This window comes from Lipotes vexillifer, unplaced genomic scaffold (assembly GCF_000442215.2).
Source record: "Lipotes vexillifer unplaced genomic scaffold, Lipotes_vexillifer_v1.1 scaffold1166, whole genome shotgun sequence".
Classification (NCBI taxonomy): domain Eukaryota; kingdom Metazoa; phylum Chordata; class Mammalia; order Artiodactyla; family Lipotidae; genus Lipotes; species Lipotes vexillifer.
In genome coordinates, this window is record NW_006773421.1 from 364,847 (window position 1) to 386,316 (window position 21,470).

General features: G+C 41.0%; 1 protein-coding gene across 1 annotated transcript in view; it reads left to right on the forward strand.

Annotated features, from left to right (window-relative positions):
- Nucleotides 1–21,470, forward strand: part of UNC5D (unc-5 netrin receptor D) — a 263,369-nt gene that overhangs the window by 219,390 nt on the left and 22,509 nt on the right. Inside the window, exons 13-15 of the mRNA XM_007448307.1 lie at nucleotides 342–569; nucleotides 9,601–9,750; nucleotides 16,977–17,141. Coding sequence (XP_007448369.1) covers nucleotides 342–569; nucleotides 9,601–9,750; nucleotides 16,977–17,141 — 543 coding nt within the window. The remainder of the gene's footprint in view (nucleotides 1–341; nucleotides 570–9,600; nucleotides 9,751–16,976; nucleotides 17,142–21,470) is intronic.

The window sequence follows — 21,470 nt, forward strand, 5'->3', positions numbered from 1 at the left end:
GGGAAAGAGGTTTTCAGAGGTAGACCTTTATAAAAACATAAAAGTTTGCTCATTAATATTAATGTTCAAGGCTGGCTTTTTTTGTTGTTGTTTTTAATTTGGCCTTGAACAAATTAACTGAAAATTGGAGAACTTTGAAAGTGACATTTGTTATAATCTACTAAGTCGAATCCCAACACCCTGAATATAGCCATTCATTTAGTTCCTGATGTCAGCAGTTATTTTGAGAAAATGAGTTCAATAAAAATATTCTGAAAAAAATGTTATGTCCTTGCAAAGTGGCTGTTAAATCCCATTTTATTTCCCAAGCTGAGAGAATTCAACAGACCTTTTCCCAACAGGAAGTGATGTCGGTGGAGGATGAATCCACATCCTGTTACTGCCTTTTGGACCCCTTTGCGTGCCACGTGCTCCTAGACAGCTTTGGGACATACGCCCTCACTGGAGAACCAATCACAGACTGTGCCGTGAAGCAGCTCAAGGTTGCGGTTTTTGGCTGCATGTCCTGTAACTCTCTGGACTACAACTTGAGGGTCTACTGTGTGGACAATACCCCTTGTGCATTTCAGGTCAGCCTTTTCTCTATAATTCTTCCTGTGGTGTCATGAAAGCATGGGGTTTCCTGAAGATCGGTATCAATAGAGAATCTGATTGCAGAGGGTCTGGAAAACGAACCCACATCACTGGCTAGATGGGGAAACCTCTCTCGAAACAAGAGCTGTGTTACTATGTGTCCAACAATGTGCTGAGGGTACAAGATACTTGGCAGTCGAGAGAAGAGTTAAATTAACACGTGAGGAACACTGTGTGCTAAACGAGAAAACTGACTAGAAGTATAGTTGAGATTCAGAAAACAGAGACCCAATTGCAAGAGAGGAATTGGAGTTTTGGAGGACCCTCGGGGTACTTTCTTGCATGAATGCGATTTAAGAGCAAAAGAGGAAGGGATACCATGTCCAGAAAAGAGAATGGCGTGAACCACAGGAACAAGAGTTATGTGACGTACGGCGAGCAGTAAGAAAAGTGCTTGATCACCTGAAGGTCGTAGTTGGGGAACAACAATTATAAAGCATACCTCTCAGCAGGCTGTCATGTGACATCCTGGACACACAGTCTATGAATTTTTAGGGTTACTAGGGCAGAGATGGTTCCTTTCCATTTTTGGTCCTTTTAATCATGCATGATTCCTTTTAAATAAGCTACTCACAAAGAGTGCAAGTTTATTAATAGCAGCAAAGATAATGCAGAAGTGCCTGTGTAAGCTCTGCCCCTACATAAATAGCTCTCCTGACACATCCCAGATGCCAGCTATTCCAGTTCTGGATCATTAAGTCCATGATGCAGAGCTTTTCCTCAGGAACTAGCTTTTAAGACACTGAGCTGGAAAACTCATATTTACCAACAGAAGAGATAACAGTGACCTGAATCCTGAATATAAACCAATAAAGGTGACACGGTGCCAACCTATGTGCCCCGACTACCTCTTCAGTAGCACAGGTCATTATAAAGGGCATGCTTCATACTTGGCTGTTCACAAAAGGGACCTTTCTCATAAGGGGTGCCACTCTGTAAAGAACTTCAGTGTAAGCAGTTAAACCTCATCCTAGGAATGGCATTTTAAACTCTTCATCTGCTTCTGAGACCCCCTAATAAGAGGATTTCTCCAAGATAAAATACCTGACAGACATTCAGTAATCAAAAATAATAAATTGACATATGATATCACTTGTATGTGGAATCTAAAAATATGACACAAATGAACCTATCTACGAAACAGAAACAGACTCACAGACTTGTGGTTGCCAAGAGGATGGGGGGGGATGGAGTGGGAGTTTGGGATTAGCAGATGCAAACTATTATACATGGAATAGATAAACAACAAGGTCCTACTGTATAGCACAGGGAACTATATTCAATATCCTGTGATAAACTATAATGGAAAAGAATATGAAAAACAATGTGTGTGTGTGTGTGTATATGTGTGTGTGTGTGTGTGTGTGTGTGTGTGTGTGTGTATAAACAATCACTTTGCAGTACACGGTTTGCAAGGCAGCAGAAATAGAGACGAAGATGTAGAGAACAAATGTATGGACACCAAGCAGGGAGAGCAGGGGGTGGGGGTGGTGGTGGTGGGATGAAGTGGGAGATGGGGATTGACGTGTATACACTAATAGGTATAAAATAGATAATAAGAAAAAAAAGTTTGCGGTACAGCAGAAATTAACACAACATTGTAAATCAGCTATACTTCAGAAAGAAAATTGAGGTTCCTACCACCGCTGAATAGTTGTAAAATGCACCATCACACAAGTTGGATGTTTAGTAACTCAGCCAGATTTTGAAAGCTGAGTAAACATGGAGCGGGGCGGGGGGGAGGATTTCCAATCTCCCGGGCTCATATGAGTAACCCACTGCTAACTAGGGTTACTGTTGAGGATCTGTTCATCACAACTGCCTTGGAAGTCAGCCATCATAACCAGTTTGGAATTTTCTTTGAATAACAGTCTCACTGCTGATGTATATACCAGTGAGTTAGACATTTGCCCAAGGGGTTTCTTCTAAGGGACTTGCAGATGATGTATTTTCATTCCCATTCACTGCTCTCAGATTCTAGAAGAGCTCAACTGTTAACAGCTGAATTGCAGTGGGAATCATGAAGTGAGGCTCAAACCACAGCTTTTCAAACCACTATCCATCCCTGTGGGTAGCAGACCCTTCTTAATCAATGCTCGAGAAACTGGTATTCTCCCTCGTATTGAATAGAAATATCTTTATTTCATCACTGAGAGAGATTTCTTAAAATTCTTTAATTTTGCTGTAGAGAAATGTTTTTTCCAGTGGAGATACCTTTGGCCCCATTGATCGGAATCTGATTACCTCCAGTGATTCTTTCCCTCTCCTATTATGTCAAATAAAGCTGATTTTAAAGTTGAGTTGGGTTGTACTTGGTATTGCCAGGATGTATGTGACAGCTGTCGTGAACAGCAAAGGGCATGCTTCTCCCCTGGGCTTCTGAGAGACCATCAGCCTTGGTTGAATAACTTTTCTGGCCCACAGAAAGATTAGAACATAACTTGTAGCTTTTCTGAACACAACCGTTTACTCCGCGGTCTTAGTCTCTTGAGTTTTGTGCAAGAAAGGACTCTTGCTTTCTGGATTTTTATCTTGCTAAGTGAATGTGTTCAGGACCTCCTCCCCAGGTTCAAACGTCCTTCATATCCCAAATCATCTATGTCATATTTTTCATGGCTTCATATATGGTATTTAATTAGAGGGAAATATTATATAGTTACTAACCCACTAAAACAGTTCCACTTGAAGAAAGCCATGGCAACAGGACACTTTCGGAACCTCTAAAAGACTTCACACGTTAATGTTCGCTCCTCCCAACTTGTGTGGTGTGAGCTGAACATCTCGTGTGCAGTGATGACTCACCTTCTGTAACTCAAATAGAACCCTAACTTCTGAATCAAAATTCATAGGTAGTTTTTTTTTTTCATGAAGCATTTCTGCAGAAATTGCCTACCCTGGAATTTGCCTCCGTTCCGTGATCACTGTAATGAAAATGTTTGTCATGATTTGGAAATAGAGACCAAGCGTGGCTGTGACAGTTCCTGTGTTTATTGTAGTACATCTTTCATAGCTCAAAGTAATGATACATGTGAGCCCAGCTAGACCTGGGACTGTAACCAAGAAGGAAGCCTGGTTAAAGGACATGGTTGCATTTTCACGCCATTTCCATCCCCCTGGGAAACTACGTCCCCGCAACTATTTAAAAGCCCACCTTCTCACTGGAAATCCTTGGAAGAAAGGCAGCTTCTAGACCCAACTCTCCTGTCCTCTTAGAACTAGGTGGGGGCCTGGCAAGATAGTGGCCTCACCAAAAAATATTCCTTTATAGGATTTTAGTAATCAAACAAACATTCTTCATTTTTTGCCATGCCCTCCTTTGCCTCCTGCAGGGCTGTTTCCCATTTGCTCTGGGGATATTTCATCTGAATCCTAGTAGCAATTTCTTTGAATCACAAAAACAAAATGCCTCATGCAGTTGGTAAGGCATAATTAATTTGGCTTCAGATTTTAGAAGCTATGTTCTAATAAATACATCCAAAACCATCTCAATGGAAAATTAAATCCGCTCAGATAGGCTTTCTTAAAAAAAAAATACAAATGCCATCTGCCTTAAGGTGAGAAAGGGACCAATGATTTCTTGTCCTTCCTGTTCCTGTATTTCTGTAATAATTACAGCTGCAATTTTATGTTTGTGTTTGACATTGGCACTTTTGATGAATTCAAACCAAAGGCTGAGGAATGGTGATATATTTTCAAAGTTGTAACATGTTAAGACCTAGGTTTTTGTTATTGTATTTTATTACATTCTCTCTCTCTCTCTCTCTCTCTCTCTCTCTCTCACACACACACACACACACACACACACACACACACAGTTCAAACAAACCTTAACACAGGGAAAGCAAGGAATGAAGCACTTGCCCTATCTTAGGGGGAAAAAAAACACAACTAATTTTTTTCTTGATTTCTCCCGGCACTCCTATTCAGTACCTCTGGGTCCTCATTACTTACTTGGCATTAATGGAGATTTAGAATCTAATTTCAGAGGATTTCCTCCAGATGTAGCTCTTGTATTTATCAATAATACAACCTTGGACAATATCGTTCACGTAGAGCAGTTAAAGGAAAACACCACAGCGACATAACTTCTGTGTGTGTGTGCACACTTAAGTTCAACAGTTTTGTGTCATAAATATGTAAATTCAGCCTGCTTGTTTTAGTATCCCTGAAGCACACCTGAATATCGCTGCCTGTCTCATTAAATCAACATACATGGCTCAGTGAGGCACAAAGCACAAGTTTCTCTTGGCCACAACTCCTAGCCCTGGATGACTAGCAACTGCCAATGTGAAATAATGAAATAGAAGAGACCACCAACCATAGCCTTTAGGTACATCTTATATACAAGAAACCAGCCAGACCCTACTTCCTACTTTAATTAACACAGATATCAATTTAACAGTAGACTCAGAGGTTTAGCCAAGGGCCCTTATCACGTAGGAGGCAGATAGGAAAAAATCAAATGGATATCAGATTCCACTCTCGGGGTGATGCATCCGTGTGAATGACTCCGAAGGAGCTCATCCGAGTTGTTTGTACCACTGATTCCCAAACCCGGCTGGACATCAGCATTATCTGAGAAGTATTTAAAAATACAATGTCTAGGCCCAGCCCCTGAGCGGAATACAGTAGGTTTAAGGGGCGTAACTGGGAATTCTGTGTTAAGTACAATTTAACCTATTTGGAGAGGGTTTTAAGCTTGCACTCTGAAGCCAACTGTGCCTTTACAAATATATAAATACAGTGATTAGTTCATTATTGGGCTTCCTCATTTTAATAAGTAATTGGTTTGTTACAAAATAGCTATAATTGCTTAATATTTTGTACAAGGTTACAAGACACTGTTAATTGTATGTAGCTGGTTCAGTAAGTGGAGATTAAAGTAATAAAAAAAAAGAAGTAGAAATAAATTATGGTTATATTTAAATTGGAGGTCCTAAAGCAGAAATCTTTAAGAGGTGCCATTTTCCTCGGTGATAATTGTAAGTGGATATCCATTTTAAAAATTCCTAATATCCTCAGGGATGGCTTAGCTAGCATATATAACCACAGGGCAAAAACTTTTTTTTAACCTTTTATTTTATATTGGAGTATAGCCGATTAACAATGCTGTGATAGTTTCAGGTGCACAGCTAAGCGACTCAGCCATACATGTACACGTATCCATTCTCCCCCAGACTCCCCTCCCATCCACACTGCCACATAACATTGAGCAGAGTTCCCTGTACTATATACTAGGTCCTTGTTGGTTATCCTTTTTAAATATAGCAGTGTGTCCATGTCAATCCCAAACTCCCTAACTATCCCTTCCCTCCACCCTTCCCCCCACCCCCCCGGTAACCATAAGTTCACTCTCGAAGTCTGTGAGTCTGTTTCTGTTTTGTAAATACATTCATTTGTATCATTTCTTTTTAGATTCCACATATAAGTGATATACGATATTTCTCTTTCTCTGTCTGACTTACTTCACTCAGTATGACAATCTCTAAGTCCACCCATGTTGCTGCAAATGGCATTATTTCATTCTTTTTTATGGCTGAGTAATATTCCTTTGTATACATGTACCGCATCTTCTTTAACCATTCCTCTGTCAATGGACATTTAGGTTGCTTCCAGGTCCTGGCTATTGTAAACAGTGCTGCAGTGAACACTGGGGTGCATGTATCCTTCTGGACCATGTTTTTCTCCAGATATATGCCCAGGAGTGGGATTGCTGGGACATATGGTAGCTCAGTTTTTAGTTTTTTAAGGAACCTCCCATACTGTCCTCCATAGTGGTTGCACCAATTTACATTCCCACCAACAGTGTAAGAGAGTTCCCTTCTCTCCACACCCTCTCCAGCATTTATTGAAAAACAGACTGACTTATGTCATCTTTACATATATCTTGCAGCAATGAAAAATCACTTATGGGACAGTGTTAATAGCAGTCTGACCTTCACATGGCTCTTAAAAAAAATCAAGCATAGTATAGGAAAATGCAGGGAAATCTAGTAGAAAAAATACTAGACCGTGAACAGGTACTGATACAGTAGCTCTGTCACTAGCCATGTGGCTTCAGGCAAATCACTTTCTTGGGGGCAAGGGGGAGGGTCTCCATGTTTTCCTCTGTAAATAATCAAGTTTTAAATCACTAAGTACCTTAAGTTCCCTTCAAGTGTGATGATGCTATGTAGTTTCTAAATATTAAAATAGACTAGCTCCACACCAAGTAATTCATGGCCTTGAACAAGTCACTTCATCGCCTGACCTCGCTGTATCTCTCTGTACTTTCAGGCAAGTCAGATTTAAAGAACAGGGATACACTTCAGAGAGCCTACCCAGTCAAATATACTTTGACAAGTCAACACCGTTGTTATTCCATGGCTTTAATATGGTTCGAATAAGCAAATTTCGTATTTGTCCCTGTTTCTAACCTTGAATGGCAAGAAGTTGTTAGTATATTACCATGCTAATGATTTTGCTTAGCTGTGAATAAACCCAAGTAAAGAACTGAAGCCTTGGGCTTCCCTGGTGGCGCAGTGCTTGAGAGTCCGCCTGCCGATGCAGGAGACGCGGGGTCGTGCCCCGTTTCGGGAGGATCCCACATGCCGCGGAGCGGCTGGGCCCGTGAGCCATGGCCGCTGAGCCTGCGCGTCCGGAGCCTGTGCTCCGCAAATGGGAGCGGCCACAACAGTGAGAGGCCCGCATAACGCAAGAAAAAAAAAAAAAAAAAAAAAAAAAAAAAAAAAAAAAAAAAAAAAAAAAAGAACTGAAGCCTAAAGATTAAGTGACTTGCCCAAGACCATGCAGAAATGTGATTAGAAGCCTGTGCTTCCATTTTTGGTTTACAAGATGAGTGCCCTCTTGAGTATATATAACCCTCAGAAAATTCTCATACTCCCTTAAACCCGAACAACATCACTCTAAACAAAAACACAAGTCCCTAGCATGGTAAGGGAGAATTCGTGATTGGCCCCTGCCCTATAATATTCATCACCTCCAGCCATACACTTTCCACCCTAACCTTCTATCCCAGCTCTGTCTGGCCTCCGTGCCTTTGTGCAGAGCCCATTCAGTGTCTGGAATGTATTCTCCCTCCCTTTCCCATGAGTAGCCCCTATATTTACTTCCAGGTTCAGTTCAAATATCACTTCCTCTATTAATTTCCCAATTCACTTCCTGGCCTTTCTGCCCATCTGGGTTAGGCACCCTCTGTCTTGCCTTAACCTTTGGGAATATACATATTTGTAATAGTTAGATGCTATATTATACTCATATGCTTGCTGTTCTGACCCTCTCTCTAGACTGTGAGCTCCTTGGTGTTTCATTTCTGTCCACCCAGTGTCCAGCTCAAGCACTGCTCCACTGGACACTCATTAAATCTCAAAAGAGGGAACAGACCAGCATCTGTAAAGACCTAAAGTCAGCATCTGGCGTTAATTCCCTTTCCTCCCACTCTGCCTCTTTCCTTCCACTGCTTGCAGCCCTCACTAGACACTGACCACTGTGTTATTATGTCTAACGCTTAGACCCACAAGGTAATGAATTCTCTAACACTGCCCTGTCCAGTGCAGTAATTGCCAAACATGTGTGCGTATCTACATGTGAATTAACTAAAATGAAAATCCTAGTTCCTTAGTCACTCTAACCACTCTGGCTAGTGGATACCATATTGGAAAGCACAGGTATGGACCACTTCCCTCATCGCAGCAAGTTCAGTGCTGACTCAGGGCCTCAAGACACACCCCTTCCACACCCCAAGAGCTGGAGAAAATGACACTGGAATGGAATCGTTTAGTCCTGAGAAGAGACACTAATGGCCTGTTAACAGTTTGTGTGTACATCAAGGATAAAAGCTGGAAAGCTGCTGCTTAGAAACATTTTCATTAATGTTAATCTATACATAGACAAGAGATGGGAAAGATAACTTCTGAAGCTGCTTTCATTCCCTGATAATTGAAATGTAAGTTTTATTGTATTTATAAACCTATTTGCCTGGCTTCTTACAACCTTTTTGAGACTCTGGGAAGACTACAGGACATCATTAAAGGATTTCAGTTTTCCTATTTATCCTAGCTCTGCAAGGAAATTATAAGTCAGTTAACGGTGATTTTTTTAAATGGGGATTCAGGGAAATCTTTCATCTCCACTAACACTGAAAACCTCACCGCCTACAGTAGTTTGACATTTTATAGCACTCATATCTGTTCTATTTTTTCACTTGTCTTATGGAGATGATTCTAAACGCCACAAATTTGAAACCAGTTAAATGGTTTGCTTAATAGAATGTATGTGAACTGTGTTTGTATGAGATATAATTAGAAAGATTTGTCAGTGAAAGATAGAGGAGTATTTATCTCAGGAATTTGATTTCTTTTTTTTTCTGAGCTGAAACTGACTTGACAACTTATTCTTTCTTGGCCTTTTGGCATAACTTCTGTGAACATTACTACAAATAAACATGATACATGCATTTGCAACATTTATTTTGAGCTAAAGGATAAATATTGGATGATGCCTGTGTTAGTGACAAACAAGGGAACCAGAGCGGAGGAGGGGCTGTGTCTCCCTTTCTCATGAAATATGACGATGTGTTAGATTAAGTACAAATACATCCCTTGATTATGGCGATATCAGGATGAAATTCACACAGTTCTGGAAACTCAACAGTATTACAGTTTGCTTGGGGCAAAGGAGGTCTTCCAGTTTTAAAGACGGGCAGTGTGTGTAAAAGCCTCAACAATACAGTAATGAAGAACAACTGTTTCTTTGTGTCCAGATCCTTATTTCTCAGCAGCCTGTATGTAGCCCCTTAGTCCTGACCTTGCAAGGATGGGAGTGGGGTATAAAAGTAGAGTGTGCTCATCATGCTGTTTGTCTGTTCCTGGGAGACACATGAGAGGGAGTAAACGTATCTATGGAAGGAAAACGTGGAGGAAATTGGGTACTTTATTGTTGTGCTTCTTTCTTTTTCTTGCCCTATAGGAAGTGGTTTCAGATGAAAGGCATCAAGGCGGACAACTCCTGGAAGAACCAAAGTTGCTGCATTTCAAAGGGAATACCTTTAGTCTTCAGATCTCTGTCCTTGATATCCCCCCATTCCTCTGGAGAATTAAACCATTCACTGCATGCCAGGTACTGGCCAAATGGGTTTCTGACAGAAATAGCTTTGCTTTAACCAGCAAGCAGATCACAAGCCCTGGTGAGGGTACTCTTGACTTTCCTCCTCCTTTAAAACTATGGATTTAATTTCAAAACTGTCACAGACATGTAACAGTTTGGACTACACCCAGGGGATGTAGAAATCCATGGGTTTCTAACACGTGGGGGAAAAAGGGGCTTGTGTGTCAGGTAATGTGACATTTCTCCTCTCTCCTGCTTAAATCGCCACTCGGGATAGGTTGAAGGTGGTCATTTAACAACTTAGAGCAGGATGTGTTTGTGGGTTTGTTTTGATTCAGATCAGTTCATTATGAGACACAGTTTTAATCCTGTTCAAGTACAAATGAACTGGACGTCAGGGAGAAACCTTTTAAGGGTGTTAATTTTGAGCTGTAGAGAGCTCTGGCCAACCAGATGGGAACAAGAGATTTTGTCCTGAATATATGAAGTGCTTGCTGCCAGATGAATTGAGCAAGATGGGAGGAAGAAATCACAAATTGAAAAACAAAGAAATGTCAATACCTCTTAGAATCTTTTTATAACTGTAAAAATATTTATGTACGATTGTTCACACACCTCATTATTAGAGACTTTAAAAAAAATTGCAGGATGACTTACGAGTCTCCTTGGATCATTTTTAGGGATTTTGAGTAGTTGCTTAGCATGAAAAGATATCAACTTGTGATCCTGTCACTGAATTCTATGAAAATTTCCAGTGATAAGTATTGTCATCAGAAGCAGCCAGCTGGTCTACCACCATTTCTTAAGCTAGAGTCATCTGTGCTTCAAGTGACAGGACATTTCCCTAACTCTGGGTAAGCTTCTGGGAGACTCATATTGATCTGGACTCAGGACGCTTTCAGACTTCTCTGTCTTCCCATCAGCATAACCTGCAGAGCCTTGTGGTTTTTCAACCTTTCCATCTTTACAGCATCCCTTTTCTAAAAACCATGCACAAGATATACCGGCTTGTCAGAATGGAAATAAGCCAAATCTCAAAGAGAAAAACCTTGGCCATGCCATGAGAGTTAGAAAAATCTTGTGCCACCAACACCTTATACTTCTAAAATTCAGAATTTTCAAATTGGTTAAGGCTATATTTTTATATTTACTTTTCAGGTTTCTCATTACCTTGGGAAGTGCCCCCCTCTCTGTATAACTTTAGCACATTCAAAGCAACAAGAATCTCTCTCAGGGCCCTGTACAATTTTTTTTTGAAAACTTTACTGTATTTTTTTTTATGGAGATAGGTTTTCTATGAATAAGTGTATTATTTATGATGTTCTAGACCTAGGTGTCTCTGTTTCCCAGAAAGCAGTATTCAAAGTTTCTAGTCCAAATTGAACTTCAGGGTATTATTAAAACAAATCCCGAGTCATGCAAATTCCTCTGTGTGTTAATCTTTATTGATTTAAGGGCATCATTTCACTGGATCTGGTACAAGTGACTCAGTCCAAAGTAACTATTAAGTTTAATGCTTCGAGATTAAAAAAAAAAAAAAAAAAAAATCAGATGAAAGAACCGTAACCTCTCAGTGGCACTTAAACAACAATTCCAACACCAGGGATTCCAAAGAGAGCCTCAGGTAGAAAAGGCTTGGTGGAGGTTAATGCCTGCCCACCCCAGAGGATGCAACAGGGCCGGCCAAAGGCAAAGGGCACTGGCTAGCAAGAAAACCCAACCAGCTTTACTGCTAGGATGGGTTGGATTACATAGAGGTTGTGAACAACTAGAAGCATTTGCCTTCTGTAATTGAGCATAATTTGAAAGCGTCTTGGAAGGCTGAGAAACAATTTAATTTTCTCTGCACCAGGAGGCTTGCCACTGAGTTTTCATTTCCACTTCATTTTTCTTCCCCACAAATGGCTTTCTCTGCTCTATTCTTCCTTTCTCTTCACCACCCTTACAACCAATTTCTTTGCTCCTGTGATTACTGAACCCCCAGCAATATGCCTACATGTTGTGCTTGTCTTAATGGCCATGCTGTGTTTGCTCCAGGCATCAGATTCTCACACTCTGGGGAAGGTTTGTGTTCAGACTGCTTGAACTTCATGGAGAACATCATGTGCGCTGACAAACTCGGTGTGGATAATAGAGAATGGCTTTTTGTTAAGGCTTAGTTGATAAGAACTCACAGAGCACTACTGTGGAGACAGAAAACCTCACTACTCCTGACATCATTTATAGGTCTCTCCTTCAACTGGTAAATGTCCCTGTCATCTTCTGTCATCTTCCAAGTCAGTGGGTAGACATTGCCCTCTGGTATTCTTGTCTTCTTATTCCTCTCTCCCTTTCTCTAACTTCAAATCAGGAATCTGGGAATTGACATATTCCAGTTGGTACCCAAAGCTTACTCTCCTAAAAAACCTTCCTTTTCTCTTCTGGGAAAGGTGGAATTTCTCAGGGAGGTATCTAGTGCATAGAATAGTTGCCCTATCAGACACCAACCAAGAGATGTTTTTAGAATGATGTGAGCTCAAGACTGGGTCCACAGCTATGTGATGAGAGCCTACATATTAGGACCAACTAAATTTTAAATCTTGTTGGTTTCGATTCTGGAGGATGACAGTTTATAAAATGCTAGGCTACAACCCTTATTGCTCGTGAAACCAGGTATGATGGGTGAAAGGGAAGGGTATGTGAGTTCTTAGGAGATCTGGTTACCATAGCCCCCACTAACCTTGATTCAAAGAAAAAAATGAAGCCCACAACACTAGTCCTTCCAAAATAAACAATTAATTATGCCCCCTTGTCTTAAGACTCTACCACAATTAGTGATATGCTATTGTCCCCTTGGAAGACTTAGCAACCCTCCTTTAGAGGGAAATAACTCTGCTCTCAGTAGGTTAGTGGGACCTGAGAGCTACTTAATCATCATTTCCTTTATTCCTTGCTGCCTGTGGGGTAAAGAAGCTGTAATAAACAGTATGCAATAAAATATTAATTTATTTTCTAAATCCTACAATGCACCAAGCCAGACTGTCACCTCTGTAGGATAAAAGCAGCTGTCTTACAGCATGCTATGTATCTTGGAGAACCCAGTGTCTGTCTCCTGCTAGGATATGATTTACATGGTCCCCATCTGCTAGGAAACTAATTATAATGGGACTCAAAATGAAAACATTTCCGGAATTCTTTAAACACCCAGAACTTTGCTACACTTTGTCCTCTTGTATTACTTTCCACATAATTCTTCTCAGCTCAGTGAGCATCTTGGTGTTTTGCCTTTTTTTTTTTTTTTGAATAAATGAAAGCAAAGATGATTGCCCTGAAAACACACTAATCACAGTGCTTCTAATTCTATTATTTTTCAGTGTTTTGTTGAGCACTACTGGTAGCTGCTACTCAACAATTAAAAGATATTCTTTTGACACTGTCTCAATATCAGATTTTTTAAATGTTTTGATTGTGTGCATTAGAATGGAAAGAGAAAAGAGAAGAATTTTTTTGTTTGCTGATTCTCACGTCTTTCTGCAAGAAAACATTATCTCTGTGGCGGGGTTTTTCAGTGTTCTCAGGAGAAAATATACAAAATTTAGCAAGTGACACCACAGAAGATACTTTTCAATAAGTGGTCAGTGCCTTTTTTTTTTTTTTTTTTTTTTTAAGGAAGGTAAGCATTACCTAGGATTCAAAGCTACTGCAGAAAAAAATGTAGGTTTGTTTAAGATCTGGACCTTGAATTCAGCTCTGTCTAGAGCCCTGAAGTGCAAACATTTATATTACACTGTAATGACTCAAGTTTCAGATTTAGAAAACAAAAACCTCCTTAGTTAGCTTAGTTAGGCAAAAACACCTATGAACCGTAGAGCCCTCTGTTATAGTTACTTTCGTTGAAGGGGATGGTGCAGAGTAACTCTATCAAAACGTACTGGCTTGGGGAAGGGAGTGAGTTTGAGGGCTTGTACACTGAGACTGGAGAGAGTGAGGATGAGGTGAAAGAGGATGGAAGAAGCCCTTGAAGGCCAGGCAAGGGACTGTGTTGGTTTTGTTTTGTTTTGTTGGCCGCACAGCGTGTGGGATCTTAGTTCCCCCTGCAGCAGAACCGTGGAGTCCTAACCACTGGGCCATCAGGGAAGTCCCAGGGGACTGTGTTTATCACGCAGGCATCCTGGGGCCATCCTGGTCCCCCAAGCAGAGGAATCATGTAATGAAAGCAGTGTTCCCAGGTGATGTGGTCACATCAGTGCCCCCCCACCACCAACTCATGATTACAGGTGAAAGAGAGACCATAAGCTCTTCCCTAAAGAATACCAATCAACTGCTTTGTTTCCTCCCCAGTCAAGCCTCAACCCCCTTATTAACTCGTGTAGTAGAGACTGAAGATAGGAAGGTTGCTGAACAGTTTACTCCCAGTTAGCTATGATGACATCAGAGAAGATTACGCGTGGAGATAGAAAAATTGGAGAATGACAATGAGAGAGAGATGGTGATAATGTTTTCAAAAGGTAGACCTGTCTGAGAATGGAAAGACCAACTAAAATTGTTGGTTGATTTGGGGTATAATGTTTATAATTGATTAGGGGTATAATGTCAGTGATGGATGATAATGAAATAAAAACCAGAGATGTAGCTGTTGGAGTTCTCCACAGAGAAATGGCAGTTGGGCGTATGTGAGCAGATGGGGTTTTGAAGAGTTCAGGAGACAGAGACACAAGAGCTGGAGGCTGAGATATGAAGTGAGAGTTACCCGTGGTTTACTAAACCATGGAGGAGCGTGAAAAGGGTCGGATTACACAATAAGGAGAAACGGCAGACCTTGTAAATACGTATTATTACTGTTTTATCTGGTATAGGATTGGGGGCAGGTGAAAAGTCATTTTTGAGTGTTTTAGGGAATGACTTCCTCTAAAGGTTGCTGGGAGGCCACACCGATCCGAAGTGCCTTCTGCTGCTAGGAGAGAAAGGGAAGAGCTCATAAGAAAAACTCTCAGTTTAGGAAGAAAGTGGGCTGGACCTGTGCTGTCTTGCTGGTGGCATAAGTGACCATTAGCTTAGTGACCATTAGCTTCATGCTTCTCCCAGAGTTTCCCCTGGATGAGAGCCTCTCTGTGGAACCCACTAGTGAACCTTCCAGCGCCACCCAGCTCATCTTAGTTTCTAGGAGAACGACTTCTAAGCCACTGGTGTTTCATTAGAGAATGGTTTGGGTCAAGAAAAGATATTTCAATCAAGGGGAAATGTAATCAACGGATTTATGTGCTTACAAAGCCTTTGGAAAGCCTAGGAGAGCCAAGGTCAGAGAAAGCCACTAGTGATATGAGGAAACCAGCAAGTTTGGTGATTTCAGGAAAACACAACAACCCTGAAGCAGATGGTTCTCAGAAGCCCCTGCAGACCTCACATGTGCTGTCAGCTGAACCCTTTGGGTTTGCTCGCTGCTATCAGAGGAGCAGCAAGGAGGAGGCTTCTGCTCCCTCCTCTTCCTTCCAAGTGTAAAAAAGTGCTTCTCACTGGCAGAATGGAAATGTGAACTCCCTGCTGGAGAGAGCTGTGAAATGTAGTTTTCAGGCTTCCAGCCCCTGCCATGTAGGGGAGAACTGAGGATGGTGGAGAGAGAGTTGCCTCCTAACAGCACACATTCTGCACGGGGATAAAGTCAATGAAAGTCTGCAGTGTCAACATATAGACCTTCTCTGAGTCCCTGTGTCTCCTTCTTGAGACAAAGATCCACTGCCTTTCCCTTGGTTCAGGTTTCAGAACAAACAAAACAAAAACACGACACCCTTACATCCCTTGCTGGGATGTGTGGTAGGGTTTAATGCGTGAGTTCGTTCCTTCATAATCCCTAAAGCTGGCTCTCTTGTTACTCAAGTCTGCAACAGTCTAAACTTCATCCCTCCCTGCTGGTTCCCCCTCCCCCCAGCAAGTATCCAAAATCAGGGTCTGTGAGACTTCCTATAGAGAAAATGAGGAAACCAACAAGGGTACAGATTGGAGCTCAGGGATAACTAGGTAACTCATAGTTCCTCAAAGTGGGTAGACTGAATTCTAATCATGGCCTTTGGTCTTAAAACACCTGCTGAGTCCATCGCCAGTCACACTTCAGAGACTCAGACTTCCGGACTTGATACACCTTTTGCTGCCTTTCAGCATCGGTATTGGGGAAAATTGTATTTGTAGCAACAGGTGAAAGAGCAAATGAATGGGATGCGGAAAAGAGAAAGACGGGAGAATGAAGATTACTATAGGCTGCAAATATGAGGTCATTGCCAAGGACCACTGCCTGATCTGAGTAGGAATGAAAGACATTTTAGTACATGGAAGATTATCAGTGACTGACCTCTACTTGACGTTAGTGTAAAGCCACGTGCCTGAGCCAATTGGCGGCAAGCACCAGCTGGTCATGGGGAAAAGGGGAATGTGTATAGATTTTATAATTTCCCCCCTCATTTAGTGAAAATTGCTTTTGCCACTCAGTTGTCTATAAGTCCCTTGAAAGTGGGGGCCAGACCTCAATTCTTACTGTTCTTTTCTTGTTTATCTAGTACAGTGTCTGGTTGTTAGTAGGCATTGTACACATAACTGTAGAATGGATGAACTGAATGAATGAGGAGTTGGCAAACTAGACCGTTCTGGGGTAGCCTGTTGTGTTTGTGTGTCTCTCTCTCGGGGGTGTGTGTGTGTGTGTGTGTGTGTGTGTGTGTGTGTATGTTTCTGAAGTAGGTATAATTTTTATGCTGGATACATTAGCAACATTATGTTTATACAATTTGGCATTTGTTTGTGGTATGGGCATAAGTTCTGGCCAGTCAGTTCTTCAGCATAATTTTCATTTAAGTGAGAAGATATCATCCTACCCTGGGCTTAGGTAGAAGGATGGAGTAGGCATCTAATCCTAGGAATCTACCCATAGGAGTCTTTTAGAATGTTTCTGTCATGGAAAGACACGACGATTAACTTTTGATGGTATTCTTTCTAACTGTGTGAGTCACCAAGTGAAAGCTGAGCTCTTGCAGTGTGGTTTTGGAATTCAAATGTTATCAATTGGAACTGACGTTAATTACTTTTGTGCTGCTTGGCATATGCTGGAACATTATTTCTACAATTCCACCGGAGTCGCTTAGGCAATTACCTCTCCTGCCATCACCGCCATCATCATCATCCTAATTACTGTGATTAGGTCCCCCCTGCTCTCTGCTCACCTCAGCCGGGCTCTGCACACCATTGCCCTCTTCTCTCCCCGGTCTCCCCCGCAGGAAGTCCCATTCTCCCGCGTGTGGTGCGGTAACCGGCAGCCCCTGCACTGTGCCTTCTCCCTGGAACGCTACACGCCCACCACCACCCAGCTGTCCTGCAAGATCTGCATCCGGCAGCTCAAAGGCCATGAACAGATCCTCCAAGTGCAGACGTCAATCCTTGAGGTGAGTCCTTCGTCTACAGGTCATCCGACCCCGTTTCTAAAGGACATTAAGGATTGTATACCTGTCTCGGTTGGGCTATACATATAGCATGAAAGAGCTTCGAAAGGCACTCAGTCTTTCAATCCTCATTACTGATAAGGGAAAATTAACTTTTTCTCAGGCTGAGGATGGAACTGAGCTGCCCACTGGGGCAGGGAAACACAACCCATCAGAGCATAGGCTCTGTGGAGGGACCTTTGGGGAAGGAAATTGTCCCGGGCTTTTTACACACAAAACTACAATCAATCTAACAGTTCATGGCAGACATGGAATATCAGCTGAGATTTATTATTGAACTGAGACACATACCCTAAGAAGACACAAGGTCACCAGTGGGCTGCTTTTCTGCCAGTTCTGACTAGTTGTTCAGAAGTCAGTTGCCCAATCTGTGTTATTTCATTTTCAAGGCCTTGGTTCCTGATTGTCTTACAATTTCTCTTACCCTCCAGGATCAGGGTTTCTACACATCCTCATTTCCATTAAGCCTAGATTTCATCAATACAGTAATATAAGACAGAGTAGATAATAATCTCATTCTACGCAGTAAGGACATAGCAGTGCAAAAAGGGATAGGACTTCCTCCAAGGTCATATAACTTGGCAGAAGGGCAGAGTTAGAATGGGAGTCAGAGGAGAATTCACTTGGGAACTTTGGCAAAAAGACACCTGAAATGCCATGGCTTTGATTGGCCCTAAACCACTGAATGACTCCATGGCTCTGGAGTTGAGTTTATCAGGTAGACAATGGCATTCCCTCCTGAATGGTTATTTGAGGGTAGAGGGAGAGAGTAGCTGAGGGGGAGAATCAGGGGAGCTGGTAACGCGTTGTTTAGCAATTCCAAGGTAATCCCTGGCTAGTTTAGAAAAACACACATACTAGATCGTTCACCTTAGAACGTGTATGTGTATATATACATATACATACAGACGCACACATACATACTCACGTATACATATATAAATAATATATAAGCTCAGCAGAAGGTTTAATGCATTTTGTATCCATACAACTCAATTTCAGGTGCGGTTTTTTTCTCAAAACTTGTAGCCTACAAGCATTATCTCTTCTCTCATTCTCATTGCAGTTCACTGTTTATGCAAAATGAGTGTGGCTAATTCCCCAAATAGTTTTCTCTAAAGTGCGGATGGCTTTCCAAAGAAGCGTGTCTCAAAATTGATAGCTGTCTTAACTGACATGTTTCTACCATATTTGCTTTTGTTATTGCCAGTTAGCATTATCTGCTAACATAGTTCTGACAGGGAAGGTAGATCCAGAAACCTCAGGCAAGATATTTTTAGAGTCTCTTTCTTGAATAGTCGTGGCATATTTAAGACAATTTATTTCAAAGTCCAATACAAATTGTATGGGAGTTTTAAAATAAAAACAAAAAAGAAAATCTAAGAAGAGCTGCACTTCAGAAGAGTGAAATGGTAGGACATAAAGATGCCTTTGATGAAAATTGCTCTAAATACCTGTCAACAGGTCGACAAAAGAATTCCAGGTTTAAAAGGTTTTTACTATCTAAGGCACCCAGATATTGAGGATCAATTTCAGCTATTACAGGATATTTGTGTGAAAGGAATGTGATAAGGTTGACATATCCTGGCACCTTTGCTCCTTGTTTAATAAACCCTTGAAGTGCATGGAAAGGAAATGAGCTAATACGGGCTGCCCTGGTGGCACAGTGGTTAAGAATCTGCCTGCCAATGCAGGGGACACAGGTTCGAGCCCTGGTCTGGGAAGATCCCACATGCTGCGGAGCAACTAAGCCCGTGCACCACAACTACTGAGCCTGCGCTCTAGAGCCCATGAGCCACAACTACCGAAGCCTGCACACCTAGACCCCGTGCTCTGCAACAAGAGAAGCCACCGCAATGAGAAGTCCGTGCACCGCAACGAAGAGTAGCCCCTGCTCACCACAACTAGAGAAAGCCCGCGCGCAGCAACGAAGACCCAACGCAGCCAAAAACGAATGAATTTTAAAAAAAAAGAAAATGAGCTAATAAACATAATCATCTTTACTCTCCAGTTCCTTTTCTAATGCTTAACAAAGTTTACGATCACTTTGGAAAGCCTTAAAGAACATGACATCACAGTACCTCTTGGTAAATGGAGGCAGAGTTAGCAGAATAATATTTAGACATTCAGTGGTGGACTACAGCAATCTAAGTTGTAGGCTACTGCATTTTAGAAGCTTTATTAACTTGTTTGATCCTGTAAGGATCATTTAATTAATTGCTTTAAGTGTCCCTGCTGAAATTTGGCCCAGTGCATCCCCACTTCTTTGTACCAAACTATTTCTTAGGCAAATTTCATTGGCCATCATTTTCTACATCAGAGGAAGATTAGTAACTTTTGAAAGCCACTGTGTGTTCAGGTACCACTTCATGTGCTTTCACATATAACCATCACAGCTCTGTGGATTAGTATTATATCATCACAGTTTTACGTGATGTAACAGCCTCAAGGAAGTCAACCTTCTTATCCAAGATCATAGAGTTAAGATGGGTAGCCAGAGTTCCCAGCTGAGATACTAAACTTTAAGACCAAAGTCTGGATTTCTATTCAATACCACTCCAGGAACCCAACCGAGGAGGTTTAATTTATTAGTCCTAACCATGGGCCTTGTTCATAATATAAGCCCTCTCTTTGGGGGCTTAGGCTCTAGTGACAAGCATCACAGCATCAGCAGTTTTGCCTTTGAGTCTAAAAGTAGATGAAAATTGGGAAGCTCTTTCCTCAAGACTGCAGAAGGATGAGATGTACCTGTTTGTGTGTTGGGCTAGAATAAGTGTTCATTCTATACATCTTCACAAATAGAATTGATTCCCTACATGTAGATCTGCCTGCAAAAGGATGTCTTGATTGAATGATCCCTCAAAGCCCTTCCAACCCTGGGATTGTTTCATTCCTGGGAAAAGCATATATCTGGTGATAAAAACCATCTTCTCCCTAAAACTGACTTGGTTTTTATGGTAGACGTTTGGGGAAAAATGAAGATACCTAAAGTTCTGAGAAATTGGGAATACCTGGAGAGAGGAGGCAAGATATATTCAAGACATGGGTCTATATCAATCACTGAGTCAAGAGTAATAGATCAGTTGTTAAAGGTCATCATACTTCATGGCCACTACGCTGAAAGATTCTGCTTTAGGTGGTTTTAATAAGTTAGTAATAAGGTGTCATTAATTAATAATAAAAAAGAACTAAAATTTTTGAAACTTGCAATAGATATCTTTGAAATATGTATTTTAATATCTCACCCACCAAAGAAAAAAGAATCCTCACATATCTGGGCTCAGAGCTCCCCCTTCCTACCTTACCTTAAAATGGATTGCCTTAGTCTCACTATATTTCGAGATTTTAGCAATGGAACCATGAGAGGTAAAATATGTATGTGTCTGTGTCTCTGTGTGTGTGTGTGTGTGTATACATATATATATATATATATATATATATAAAATACAAAAGATTGATTTTAAATTAATTAATGCAGTGAGCATCCTCAGTGAAGGCATTTGGTTCTTCATGTTCAGCTCCACACCCATCATATTCCTTCATGCCTCTTATCTAAATGGTTTTCCAAATAATCATTCATATCATTCTCAAATTTAAAAATTATTTCAGTGATCAAGGTAATATATCTTTTCTGTTCTTTAGAGTAGCCATTATTGTGTCAATCTTTGGAAGCAGGTTGGTTCTCCTTAAATTTAACCCAACTACATTACCTAATGATGATAGCCAATTGATACTCTATAAAGCAACAGTATTGTGGACTAAAGCAAAGTAAGTTTGCTAATATTGAGCAGAACGGAAGAATCCCCAAGTCATTTATTTCCTCCTTCCTTATTAATGTAATAATATTAAAGAATCTATCTTTTGGTAGAAACAACTTAAAATGGGAATCTTGCAGGTTAAAATTTTCCTTTTGAGAAATTCTCTTATCTTTCTTCTAAAAGTGGTAGAAATTGGGGGATGATGTGTCTGTTACAAAGTAGACAGAATACTTGGAATTCCTCAGTGATTTACAGCTCCCACGTTAACCAGGTAGCAGCACCTTATCTCCTATGTTCAGAGCATGAAAATCTACTGTTCCTCTGCATATTTAATTTAAACAATCAGAAGATGTGATGCATCCACTGGATTCTTATTACTCGGCCCAGATGTCTTTTAGAATGCATCATAAATGTTATATAAAGTGTCATCTTACACATGGGAAATATTTAAATTTGGAAACTCTGTGAGGGACATGGGGGCCCATTTATTAAAGTGTAGTAAGTAGAAGAAATA